We start from the raw sequence: 14,680 nt of genomic DNA on the forward strand, positions 1-14,680 counted from the left end.
TACCATATGACCCAGCTATCCCACTGCTGGGAATGTACCCAGAGGAATGGAAATCATCAAGTCGAAGGTATACCTGTTCCCCAATGTTCAATAGCCAAGAGTAGCAAGCAGCCCAAATGTCCATCATTGGATGAGTGGATATGGAAAATGTGGTACATCTACACAATGGAATACTACTCAGCTATAAAAACGAATGAAATACTGCCATTTGCAACAACATGGATGGACCTTGAGAGAATTATATTAAGTGAAACAAGTCATGCACAGAAAGAGAAATACCACATGTTCTCACTTATTGGTGGGAGCTAAAAATAAATAAATAAATTCACACACACACACATACACACACACACAAAAAAAAAAAAACCCGGGGGGGGGGGGAAGAAGACATAACAACTACAATTCCTTGAAGTTGATACGACAAGCATACAGAAAGGACATTGTTGGGTGGGAGGGGGGAGAGCGAAGAGGGAGGGAGGTTTTGGTAATGGGCCACAATAATCAACCACATTGTATATCAACAAAATAAAAATAATAATAATCTTTGTGTCCAAAACACATCAGGGGAAGCAAGAGGTTGAAGTTCAGATTTTGTTGCAGGAATTTTGTCCCAAGCCTTTATGGCTGCATGAGTTGTTTGATCAAGTAACATGACCATGCTAATTTGAACCTCATTTTGTAAATTTTTGAGTAAAATCGCATGTAAGTTTTTCCAATATTCTTGTAGCCATACAGTATATTGAGCAGGAGTTAAAACAGTTTTTCCAAGTGTTTTTCAATCCCAAGGGGTCATGTTATACCCATTAGCAATTGATTCTAAGTATTCCTTAGTAAAATTACTCTGTAAGCCATTTTCCGTGATGCTCTTTTTAAACCTTTCAAACAAGGAGAATGGAAGATTTTCATGTCTCGATTGAGTCTAAGTTCTTACAACAGGAAAGACATGACAAGCATCAATTCCCATGTTATGTCCTTCTTTAAGACACGACTCCATCAAGGGAACAAATGTGGAGGTGGGGGCAGAGGAGGAGGAGGAGGAGGAGGCGAGGATTGTTTTTCATCCTCTTTAATGGCATAAACATGTTTTTTCCTTTTGTTAAGGTTCTGAATAATAAAATTTCCAAACCACTATAATCAATAATAATTTAGTTAGATGACAGTTAGTTTATAACCTACTGCCTTAAGGAGACATAGAAGGACTGAACTATGTTGAACTTCCCTCTTAGACAGTAAACTACCCATAATCGCAAGATAGACAGAGAATTGAGAGAGTAAGAAAGCGAAACTTCCAGGCAAAGCCCTAGCTAGACACCACAGCAGGCGTGCAATCGCTTAATGGAAAGCCACCTCCGTGATCCCCTTTACCGGGGCAAGTCCCACTTACTGGGATTTCCCTCTTGATGGGATGAGTAGAAGTCCTCTTCCTTTTTCCGGGTGTCTTTTTTCTTTTCCCCCCTTTTGTCGGGATGAGTGGCAGACGTACTTTCTTTTCCTTTCCAAGGCTTGGCAGGTTGGTCTCCGATCCGTGGACCCAGAATTTATCACGTCAGGGTCACCATTTGCTGCTTTGCCTCCCACGGATTTGTCACCCCTTTTCCCCTGGGTGACGGAGCCGCCAAAGATTACTCAAAGCGCATCTCTTCTGAGCAGTGAGAAGCCCCAAAAAGGGGTTAATCTCCTGGAACCCTCAAGAGCGAGGCATTCCTTCCATTTGGGAAATTAACCACGAATTGGGCTTCTCTTCCCACATTTATTCTCCAGACCAGGAAGTTACAGGAAGAGAACATAGGTTGGGTTTTTGCTAAGTACAGTTTAACAAGTTTTACAATAGAAGCTGGTAACAGACAAGCAAGGTGACATTCCGTAATGCAATTAAGTCGATCCACTAACAAAAGCTTAATTTTAGCAAACATTCTCTTCTTACAGCAATTTCCCAGTATCTTTACATATCAATCAGTAGCCTGTCTGTCTTTGAACCAGCAACCTTGCTGTGTTAGAATTCTTTATCTTACAACAGAGACTATAGCCTGGGGAAAATTTCCTGTCCTTTGCAAGGTCAATATTTGAAACTGCGAGGCTTTGGAAAACCAGGCCCTGTGAAGTACATTTGTTTTATGCATACTTCACAGTTCTGTCTCAAGTTTGTCTTGGCTTAGAGACACAAATTAGTGGCTTGTTTTTGTAAATTAAATCTCTCAAACTAAAATCCTTGTTAACATATATGTTCCTAAAACGGGGGGGTGAGGGTGGGTAGCACAAGCTGTGGAGTTGGACAAGCTAGGTACAAGTCCTGGCTCCATTACTCACCAGCAGTGCAGCCTCCAGCAACCACATTCACAATTCTCTGTCTATGTTTCCTATCTATAAAGCCCTACTGAATGAGATTTATAAGGATTAAATAAACCATCTACTTTATTGTTTGGCACAGGCTCTATCTGTCCTTTATATACAGTTATTGTATTTAATATGCTATTAAAAATAAACCCACATATTTTGAAATACTGGAATAATCCAGAGGTCATACACTCTAAACTTAACCAAATGACTCCCAAACTTGTTCAGATGGATTCCTGAGAATATGTCTTCAAAAAGTTCATGGAAGACTGGCCAGTTAGTTCAGTTGATTAGAGCACAGCTTTGTAAAACCAGGGTCAAGAGTTTGGATCCCCGTAGTGGTCAGCGACCAAAAAAAACAAAACCTCCAAAAGATTAAATGTAGTAATTTACATAGACTCCACTAAAATTCTAGATCAATATCAAGATGTTGCAGTCCCATCACTGAAATTCTGAACCCTTTCGAAAGAGAAAAATATCGGAGGAAGTGGGAGTGGAGGCTGGAGAGTCCAAAAATGTTTCCCTTGTAAGTGTTCGGCTTGTTCAAGTCCCTACTTCTGCCCAACAATCACGATGTTGCTACAAAATCAGCATCCTGACCATGGCCCTCCTGGAAATGGGAGGTGCTCATGAAGCCAGTTATGAATATTCAGCCAGTAGGGTTGCCAGATAAAATTCAGGATGCCCAGTTAAATTTGAATTTCAGATAAACAGCAAATCATTTTTTTGTATCAGTATGCCCCATGCATGTCCCATGCTGATACTAAAAAACAATTTGCTAGTTATCTGAAATCTAAACCTCGCTGTGTATTTGGTATTTTTATTTGCTGAATCTGGCAACACTACTCAAAGGTCTAGGGTCCCCAGTGGATTCCCAAACTCCCACAGTAAGCTTCATCCTTGTTGGGGCTTTGCATGCAGGATGCTGGAAAAGGCTGGGTGTCTGGGGAATTTCCAACAAATGTTGTAGAAATTGATGTGCTGTTTATTACAGGCATGAGTACTCTTTTCAGCAAGCTTGCATAACTGTTCACCATGAGAGAAATTTTTGCTTTCCTGCAATGTTCAGTGCTGTAATATCTAAGGAGCTGACCTAAGGACACTATATTCCCATGAGAGAAACAGCTCAGAAGATAAGCATCTTGTAGACTGATTTTGAGTGACACAATTATGATGTTGCCCTAATTCAAAAGAGGCTTCCAAAAATGAAACCGTTCTATCTTGACCTTGTTAAGCAGAGATGTGCCCTGACTGCATACTACCATTACACTCAGTAATTTTTTAAAAATTCTAAGGGCCAGCCCGTGGCTCACTTGGGAGAGTGTGGTGCTGATAACACCAAGGCCACAGGTTCGGATCCCTGTCTAAGGATGGCCGGTTGGCTCACTGGGTGAGTGTGGTGCTGACAACACCAAGTCAAGGGTTAAGATCCCCTTACGGGTCATCTTTTATAGAAAATAAATTAAAATAAAAAACTCTAACATTTTACACCATACCAGAAGAATATTTTATGCTGATCCATTAATGCTTGTCCAAGAACCTCAAAACACTTTATAACAACCTTTTGACAGGCATGAGATAAATAACTCAAGGGCTTTCTATCTTAAACTGTCTAGTACCAAGTCTTATGTTACCCATTATCACAGACACAATCTGGAACAGTACGTCCTCTCTGATGCCAAGTATAAAAGTTAGAATCCATTCACTGGTACTGAAAAAAAATCACATTTTAAGATTTGTATTTCACCAGAAAAGAGAAATCATATCATTGCTCGGAAACAGAACCTTTGAAATAAAAGCTGAGTGAGTAAAATACTGACCCACACAGCTCCGTTTAGCACATACTCTGCACTTCAAGTTGAGAGAAAAAAAAGAACGGAAATCACTTTGCTGTTTAAGGACAAGGTAGAGAGTATGTCAAAGTTAATTACCGTATCTGAACCTCTCAGTTACTCAAAAGACAAGAGCAGGAGAACAGAAACACCGGAAAAGTCGCTGAGGACTGGTTCACAGCCATAAATTTTGGATAAACCTGTAAACCACTGTTAATGGATAATATTACAAATATAAATTGTGGATAACAATAGTTCAGGAGATTTTTTTTCCTTTTTTTTTTGTGGCTGGCCAGTACAGGGATCCAAAGCCCTGATCTTGGTGTTACAACACCGAGATTACCATATTTACCTTGGGTTACATAAGTAGAAAAGAGGAGATCGGATAGAAACTTACGAGTGACATGAAATCATCAAAACTCATGGTTAGAGGGGGCCTTGGGAGGAGGTGATCTGGTCCACTGCCAAATCGTCTTCTGACAGCACTGCACCAACTAGTCCAGAAGAAAACATCTACCCTGAGTTGAGAGATCTACGATGAAGAGGCAGGTGTCCACAGCCTGGATTTCAGCTCAACACGCTGTTTCACGGTACCTCATAAGCATTAATTTGGTCCTCAGTGAAAGATATGAATAATATTTGCTATAACCATCTCAATGAGTTACAGTACGGAACATGTGATGAAAAATGGAAACACTGTAAGCAACTTTAAAACTGTTTATTCCCTGAGTGAAAGCCCATCCTATATCCTGCTTTAAGATCATTATTAAAGCAGAGGTGAGACCCCTGCAAATGTTATTCTATTCTGCACTGGAGTGTCATGAGGTCCATGTGACCTGAACTGGTTGGGGGAAAAAATACACTGGGCTGAGCCTTGAAAACTACATTGTCTACTCCAAAGTCATGCCCTAGAGAAGCAGAAGCTACCCCAGCACAGCAGAACATCATCCCTAACACCCCGAGACACTGGGCAGGTTCAACATGCTGAGCTCACCAGACACCCCGCTCAGTACTTCCTGATACCCTTTGCTTAAAATGCAAGGATGACAAACTAGCTCTGATAGGATCTGTTCGTCAAAGCCCACGGCTGCACTGTTGTATGGCTGACACACGTCAGCCACTTCTAAAGAGATGGGGATCCTAGCGCTGCTATAATACAACAGCTTTGGCTTATTTAAAACAGGTGCACCACCATTTCGCCATCTACCTATTCCACAAGCATACTACAAGAAAATGTATGATCTGACAACCTTAAACTGCTTTGGCTTCATTAAAATAACATCTAAACATTTAAAAGATGTTTCCTGTGGCAAAATACTCTTCCAGATTGATATTATCTTCTTATTTTGACATTCCAAGTAAAATTTGAAATATAGAAGACTCCAAAGAATTTCTTAAAAGGGAAGATGTGTATATGACACATTAGTAAGATATCTGTACTAGCTTTGTCTGATTTCACAATTTTAAGATATTGGTATAATCTTTACTAGTTGAAGTCACGCTCTAATTAATAGCAATATAAGGATTAACAACTGCAAAAGACAAATTAAATTGCCATAGTCTAAAACAGTGGTTCTCCATCACCTCAGACCCAGTGCTCTCTTTGGTAATTCCCCATAAACACCCTGAAATGGAATTCACGGATAACATGACCCATCCATGTAATTTTTTAAAATCAATATACCCATTTCAATGAAATGAAAAAAAATGTATGTACTGTAAGATAATACGGGGCTGGCTGGTTAGCTCAGTTGGTTAGAGCATGATGCTGATAACACCAATGTCCAGGATTTGATCCCTATACCAGGTGGCCACCCCCCAAAAAAAAAAAGATAAGGACTTCCAGTCAAGATGGCGGAATAGATGGTCCCCAGGGTCACTCTCTCCCACAAATCAACGAATTTATAACTATAAAAATGTAACATCAGCCAACCTGGGGCCGCTGGAGCTCAGCAGAGAAGGAGAGACCTACAGAGTTCATGAAGGTAGGAAAAGCCACGATGAGAGAAAGAAAAAGCTGCTCTCAGTGTTTCGGGCCATGGCCGCTTTAATGCTGGAGCACATGGAGCAGGAGCTGGCAGAAGCCGCAGTTGTACCCTTCGGATGGAGTTACTTGGAGGCAGAAGGGGAGAAGAAGGCCCCCAGGACAGCAAGACCACTAATAGGGCTCCTGTGGGCCCACGCAGGAGCAAGGAGCCAGAACAGCTGAAAAAGGGAGCCATTCAGAGGCTGGTGAGTCATCACAAGGGCCTGTCCCATGGGAAGTGTTTGGAGCACAGACGGTGGGGGGATATAGGCCCACTGGGAAAACACTGGGACACAGCAAGGACAGCCGATCCGCCCCCCAATCAGCACAGGACCACTCAGAGGAGACTGGTCAGGAATGCACAATTGCATGGGGTGCAGTTTGATGAAAAGATTCAGGCCCAGATCAGAGTTTCTACACAACCCAGGTGCATCAGGTATCTGGAGAGCTGGAAGTACCTATAAGGTCAACCATTAAACCCTGAGCTGCATAAAAAGCCTTCCTTAGGGAAGCAGCAGCAAAGCAGCAGTTTACCTCAACCACACAGCTCAAGTACTGGTTCCCACAGGAAGCTCCCCCGTTTTCGAAGCAAGCAAAGGACAAAAACATAGTTCCAGCCCAGGCACACCATGAATGCCTTGGGGCCCACCAGGGGACATGAGGCATGGAACCAGGGGCAGGACCCCTGCCCACAACCACACATACCGCCACTCAGGAACCTGAGGACTGGAGCCAAGGACTGTACCCCACTCCCACATACATGCACACTACCAATGCCTAGGGGCCTGCCGGGGACCCGGAGCTAGCAGCCAGGGACCGGAGCCCCTTCCCACAACCAGGCATGCTGTGACCGTGCCTCAAGGACCGCCCCGGGACCCAAGGCATGGAGAAGGGGACCAGACCCCCCTCCCACAACCAGGCTCACCATGCCAGCGCCTCGGGGCCTGTCTAGGGACCCAGGGTAGGGAGCTAGGGACCGGACCTCCCACACACAAGCAGGTATGCTGGGACAGCACATCAGGGCCCTGCCCAGGGGCCCGAGGCACAGAGAAGGGGACTGGACCCCCCTCCCACAACCAGGAACCCCATGCCAGCACCTTGGGGCCTGACCTGGCACCTGGGGCTTGGAGAAGGGGACCAGTCCCCCCTCCCACAACCAGGCACACTGTGCCAGTGCCTCGGGGCCCACCTAGGGACCCAGGGTAAGGAGCTGGAGACTGGACCTTCCTCCCACAACCAGGCACACCGTGCCAGCACCTCAGGACCCACTCAGAGACCTGGGGCATGGAATTGAGGATCGGACACTTTCCACAACCAGGCACACTGCCAGCACCAAGGAGCAGGCCAAAAACATCTCCTCCATGTGGGTGGCATACCACAGCCACCACAATAACCATGGCCACCGTGAAGGCAGCTAGATGCCACAACCACTGCACAAGTGGTCCACCAGCCACTGGAGTGAGATGACACAAGGGGAGTCACCAGCAGAGATAAAGAAAGGAGGAGGATGTCTGTCTCCACAGAGCCCATTTCATAGTGACGGAAGACACATCTGCTCTATGATAGTATTGGGGGACCTGATCACTCCTCTCAGCATTGGACGGGTCATTTAGGCAACAAATCAACAGAGTAACCATTATTCTTTCAGAAGGAGAGAAGAGATCTAGGGTGATTAGAGGGGGGAGGGGGAAGAGAAAGGGGGATGGGGCGGGATTGGACAAGGGGCATAAAGAATAATTACGATTTGTGACAATATATATGCTAGTAATATTGATTTGATCAACATATCTCAATGTTGAACCCCCAAAATATGTATAATCAATTTTGATTCAATAAAAAATTTAAATAAATAAAGATCATTAAGCTGTATTCTGAGACAGTTAATCTAACAACAAAAAAAAGATAATATGTACTTCAATATGTAAATACTCAGGCATGACTACACTAAAAGACATGAAAAGTAAGGGGATGGATATTCCAGCAGTAAGAATCCAAATACTGAGTCCATGCCCTGGAACCAAATCGTACATCTGCCAGGACTTGAAGCAATTCCTGATTTTTCTGCTCGGAGTAAGCAAAACTTTGAAAATATCACTGTATCCAGAGACCATTAAAGACCATGTACTCACGGACAATTCGGGCAAGCTTTTAGAACAGGGAAGTGGGCTGCGGCAGGCTCCAAACGAAACGTCCGTCCATTGGAGGGTTTGTGAGGTCATGGTCTATGTGGGTAAGGAAACTGTGGGGCTGGCTGAGAAATTTCTATTTATTTCCACGCCTGCCTAAACACACGAACTGTTCCCTTAATCCTCCACTAACTCATCACAGATTCAGAGCTGGCCCATTCCACGTCTGCCAGCACAGCTGGCTTAAGAACATGCTGGGCTGGCTGGTTAGCTCGGTTGGTTAGAGCACGGTGCTGATAATACCAAGGTCTAGGGTTCCAACCGTGCACTGGCCAGCTGCCAAAAAATCCCACGAAAAGGAAAAAGTAACAAATACATGCTAATTCTTCTCTCCCGACTTTATGAAATCACAGGATGGTAAATCAGGAAACGTATTTTTCTACTATCTAATTCTAACCTTCATTTTAGAGGTTAGTAAACGTGGTCTTCTGCAGGATCATAAAGATTGTTAAAAGCAGATTAGAGACCTCCTGATTTCCAGGCCAGTCTTGTGTTTACTGTACCACAGGTAAGAAAAAATAGTTGAATAGTATCAGATCCTTTTGAGAAACTGAAAGCTAAGGAAAACAAACAAACAATAACAAAAATTTAAAAGATAGGCTTTGCCTGAAAGCTCCCCACCCTTTCTGGCAAAAGAAAGGTTTCAGAGGTTCCTTTACTTTCTGGAGCTTCCTGCAGTTTCTCTGACAGGTGCAGATACTCAGTATAATGTATAACTCTTTCTATGACAAGCACTCTTTTTTTTTTTTATGATGGCTTAATATTCCACTATTTGGATGTTCTGTATTTTGTGTGATCAATTCCTTCTTATTGGATGTCTAGGCTATTTCTCTCTTTTGTTATTCACTTAATGGATTATATATTGTTACAGAATCAATGAGAAAGGTTTACACTAATCCAATAAAAAAAACTGTCAAAAAAAGCAACTCCACTTGCAAGAGTTGAGTCAAAATTTTTTTAAAAAAGGAAAAAAACTCTAGAAAGAGCAGTGATTAAGTCACAAATCAAAGAACTCCCTTTTTAGAATACACGAAATTCTATGTTATAACTACACAGAAGCGTGCTTCCTCCTCTCCATGCCTTTGGTCAACCACTAGGTGTCACCTTGACTAAAGGAGCATGCCAATTCATGGTGACAAATTACCTGCACGTGAAGTACACCGTCCCCTCATGGCTGCCATCATGCTTGCCTCTCTTGGGATTGTCCCATTCGACCCCTAACCAGAGTCCTAGAAGAACAAGGGAGACCAGTGAGAAGTAACTAAGGGCCGAGGGCACGCTGCATTTTTCCGCAAGCAAATGCAATTCACAATGGAAATCACACCACACAGACACCACTGGGGAGAGATCTCAGGGAACAGACAAGTTAACCTTACACTCGGGACTTCATCAGCAAACGCAGAAGCACGTTTGGGTCAAAAAGCCAACAAAAACCACCACTGCAGAAAACAATGGCTAAAATGTACAGAACATGCTAAACATGGGTGGACCTTGAGGGCATGATACTAAGTGACATAAGCCACCACGAAAGGACAAATACTGTATACTTCCACTTATGTGAGATACCCAGAGCAGTAACTACTGAACTGTACACTTAAAAATAACTGATGTGTTTTTCTGCATCTATTGAGGTAAAAGAGAAAAAAATGATTAAGATGGTATAAATGCTATATTTTACCAAAATTTAAACATTTTCATTTAAAAGTGACTAGAATGGCAAATTTCATGTTATATTTGTAACTGTGATAAAAAGTTTGAAAAAAATGAAGGCAAAATAAAGACTATTTCAGCAAAGACAAACCGATAGGGGTGGTCTTTGAGGAAAAATTAAATGATCCCAGATAGAAGCCTGAAAATACAAGGTGGGGATGAGGGGCAGAAAAAGGGTAAATACATGGGCAAATCTAAATTAATAGGGACAGTATGAAGTAATAATAATAGTGTCAGTTCTTTGGATTTAAAATACACATAGATTAAATATACAACATGAGTTAGGAAGCGGTAAATGGAGTTAGAGGACTCAGGTGTTCTAAGGTCTTTGCATGAGTCCAGAAAGCAGTAAAATTTACTGATTTTTATTAGAGTTTTGTAAGTCAGAGATACATATTTTAACCTCTAGAATAACCACTAAATAAAAAATGGATAACTACCAAATTAATGGAGAGGAAAAGTAAAATAATAAAAATAATCAATCCAATGACGAGGAAAAAAGAGAAAAAAACCCCACAGCATCAGCAAGACAAACAGAAAGCAAATCACAGGGCTGGCTGGTTAGCTCAGCTGGTCAGGGCATTGTGTTATAACACCAAGGTCAAGGGTTCAGATCCCTGTACTGGCCAACCACAAACAAACAAAAAAAAGTAAGATGGGAGATATAAACCCAAATTATCAATAATTATAAGCCCAAATTATCAATAATTAGTGAAACATAAATGGTCTAAATGTTCTAATTAAAACAGAGTCAGCCAAAAAAAAAAAAAAACATTGGGGTTTTGTTGGGGATTGCACTGAATCTATAGACTGCTTTGGCTAGCACTGACATTTTACCATATTAAGTCTTCCAGTCTATGGACATGGGATGTCTTTCTGTTTATTTATGTCTTCTTTAATGTCTTTCAGCAATATTTTGTAGTTTCCATTCTCCCTGGTTAATTCCTCAGCATTTTATTCTTTTGGATGTGGTATATACACATAATGGAATATTATATACAGTGGCATATACTTACGAGGGAAAGAAATTCTGACACATGCTACAACATGGACGAACCTTGAGGACATTATGCTAAGTAAAATAAGGTTGTCACAAAAAGAACAAATACTACCTGATTCCACCTATATGGGGTACCTAGAGTAGTCAAGATCATAGAGACAGAAAGCAGAATGGCGGGGGCCACGGGCTGCTGGGAGGGTGAAATGGGGATGGAAGATAAAGAACGTTCTGGACCTGGATGTTGACAACGGCTGCACAAAAATGTGAATGTACATAATGCCACTGAACTATACACTTAAAACGGTTAACATGGTACATTTTATACTACGCATTTTACCACAATAAAAAAAATAAGAAGATATAGAAGGCTGGCCAGTTAGCTCAGTTGGTTAGAATGCAGCTTACAACATCAAGGTCACGGGTTTGGATCCCTGTACCAGCCAGCTGTGCAAAAAAAAGGGAAAAAACAAGAAATAGAAAAATCACACAGAGTATGTTCTCTGACCACAGTGGAATTCAGTGGGAAGTCAGTAACAAAAAGTTAATTAAAAAATCCTCATACATTTAGAAATTAAGCAATATCATTCTAAGTCACATTGTAAATTAGAAAATATTTTGAACAGAATGATAAGAGACTACATATCACAATTTGTAGAACGCCAATAACATCAAGGTCAAGGGTTCAGATCCCCAGACAATCAGCGCCAAAAAAAAAAAAACAGAAAAATTTGTGGAATGCAGCTAATGGTTGTGTTCAGAGAGAAACTTATCCAGTGTGTCTATGTCTGAGTAAAAAGGAGAGAGAGAGAGAGAGAGAGAAATTTATAGCCTTAAATGCATGTTAAATGAAAGACTGAAAAATAAACAATCACTTGTTTCAAAATGTGAGGCGGGGGGCGGGGGGGACAAGAAAATTAAACCCACAGAAAGAAGAAGTAAATAATAAAGAGCAGAAATTAATAAGAAATAAATAATAAGTCAGTCTCTCACGCTAAGATATCTCAGAGTTTCCTAACAGGAATAAATGTGTAAATCGATGGCCATTATCTAATGGATAACTCTTGTAATAAAGTGCAGGTGTTCTGGAAGCACAGGTAAGAGGACAGTGAGTCTTGCTGGGGGGTGGTGTATGGGACAGACATGACAGCAGTATACACGCACCGCATAATGACTTTCGGTCAATGATGAACAGCAAGGCTGGTCCCATAAGATTAGAATGGAGCTGAGAATTCCCATCACCTGGTGAGTCGTAGCCATCAACAGGCTACACCATCTAGCCTAGGTGTGCACCAGGACATGCCTTCTGGGTTTGTGTAAGTATACTCTACGATGTTTGCAAAACGATGACATGGCCTAATCACACATTTTTTCAGAACGTATCCCCGTTGTTAAGCTACACATGACTGTAGTAACCTTTGAGGTAAACCTGGAAGAGAAAATACTGGAGACAAAGGCTTAGGGTGAGAATTCATGACCTATTTAGGGAACCTCAAACTATCCAGTATAGCTAGAACTAAGTGTTTCCCACCGGTTGGGGTAGGGACAGATAGCAAGAGAAAAAGATCAAAGGTGATAAAAGAGGTTGATCTCTGATGTAAAACTCCCATACAATGTTCTAAAGAGCTTGAAGTTTATCCTGCCTCTCATGAGAGCCCTACTTAATAAGCATGGACAGGTGTCTCGATTTTAAAGATAAGAAACTGAAGGTAAGGTAAAATACGTGACTTATCAAAATAACATCACAAATAAAGACCAGACCTTGGATAGAATGTGCACACACACAATTCTTCTGTGTCCTGATCCACTTTTTAATCAAATAAAGGCCTTTATACGAGAAATAAGTACAGTAAATGTTATCCGTCATAAAGACTACCAGAATGGGTTCAGCGGACAGAAATTACCAAGAAGAAAGCACAAGGCCATAGTTTCACATGACAAAGAACACACGTGGCTTTCAAGCTAAAGCAGGAGGAAGGAGCAGGCCAGCATTCAGCTGTGATTAGCTGTGCCCCTGATGAAGAACCCCTGCTATGTCAAGCTCCTGCCCAGAAGCCAGCCCATTAATGACAGAGCCCCAAATACAGAAAGCAGGACAGACAAGGGAGCAGGCAGGAGTGGGGGTGATACAGGAGGCACCCAGTTTCCCTGGGCTCAGGTTTCAGGACACACCTCTGGGTTTTAAGCTCTCAGGCCCCTGCTCCTGGCCCTGTCCTAGAGGAAAGTTACTGTTGCCAGTTAGACCTATTTTTGGCACCAACATGGGAAAAATGAGACCACAAGGGCCTGGCCTGTGCAAATCCAGTGTCGGGGCATGCTCAGTACAGAGGGGTTATGTAACCCTGGTAATCAGGCATGCTAAGTAAAGTGGAGTGTATCCTCTGAATGACCTTCCACTAGAGGGTTAAAGAGCACAGAACATTCTTGAATATGCCTGGTGCATATGACAGGATCTGACCGAGGAACATGACTGAGGAAGAGACCAACTGAGCACGTGCAAGACCACGTGACACAACAGGGAACCACCCCTTAATTGAATATTCATTAGATGGCGAAACTGTAAAAGCCGAATCCCTGCAGAAGGCTGGGCGGCTGCTCGCTCTGCTGGAGCCAGTCTGCGCTCTGCCTGTGCAGTGTGCATTTCTTTCTTTTTATATCAAGCTTACTCTCAGCAAGTTGTCGCCCGCTTTCCCGGAGCCAACCCCACACTTGACTGGCTGAGGGGTGTGTGCTTTACTTCGGATCACAGTTACTTTTAGTGGGTGGCTGCTGACTCTTGGGCCAGCCTGCGCTTTGTACTGAACTTTAAGTGTGTATTTCTTACTTTTGTGTTAAACCTGGCATAGGCCCTGCTCAGTCTCTGGAGCTAGGCCGCACTCTCTCTGTGAAATCTGTATCTCTTATTTGTCAAATCAAACGCGTTCTGTCTGCTGTGACTCTGCTCTTGAATTCTTTCCTGTGGTGGAGTCAAGAACCTGGTAAGAGGACGGGGTGGGCTGAGGCCTGCTACGGGACCCCCCAGACCCTACCTCCTACCTACAGGACTAACAGCCTCACCAGTCAGGTCAGGTCCCATGTTGTCAGACTCAGGCTTCTCCTCCCTACATTCAGGGTCATCAGACCCCAGCAGCCTCAGTCTGGCAAATCCTAACACACAAAAGACTAAGGCAGACACCAGAACACAGGTTTATTAATATACAATGATAAATAGAGGTGTCACACAAACCGGAATACTCTGGTCCATGTGATTTGTTTCCTACTCTCCATGGACTCAGCCACATGAAAAGCCACTTGTAATCAGATCTAACTTCACCAAAAGCACAGGATTAAAAATAAGTAATCCAATGATCAGCCATTATGCTCCTTGGTACTTACCCAAATGAGATGGAAATTTATGTCCACACAAAAACCTGCACACAGATGTTTATGGCAGTTTTACTCTAACTGCCAAAACTTGAAAACAACCAAGACGTCTTTCGGTGGGTGAATGAATAAACAAACAGTGGTACATCAGACAATGGAATAGAACTCAGCATTAAAAATAAAGGAGCTATCAAGCCATGAAAAAGACATGGGTGAACCTAAATGCACTAAA

The 14,680-nt window shown here is 42.5% G+C and overlaps 1 protein-coding gene across 2 annotated transcripts in view; it reads right to left on the minus strand.

The window, feature by feature from the left end:
* TBCE (tubulin folding cofactor E) overlaps positions 1-14,680 on the minus strand; it is a 74,333-nt gene that overhangs the window by 35,943 nt on the left and 23,710 nt on the right. For both annotated transcript variants that reach the window (XR_010022304.1, XM_063082681.1), the window contains exon 3: positions 9,523-9,607. Coding sequence is in view for 1 of the 2 variants with exons in the window: in XM_063082681.1 (XP_062938751.1) it covers positions 9,523-9,607 (85 nt within the window). In the remaining variant the exon portion in view is untranslated. The remainder of the gene's footprint in view (positions 1-9,522; positions 9,608-14,680) is intronic.

Source organism: Cynocephalus volans, chromosome 18 (assembly GCF_027409185.1).
Source record: "Cynocephalus volans isolate mCynVol1 chromosome 18, mCynVol1.pri, whole genome shotgun sequence".
NCBI lineage: Eukaryota > Metazoa > Chordata > Mammalia > Dermoptera > Cynocephalidae > Cynocephalus > Cynocephalus volans.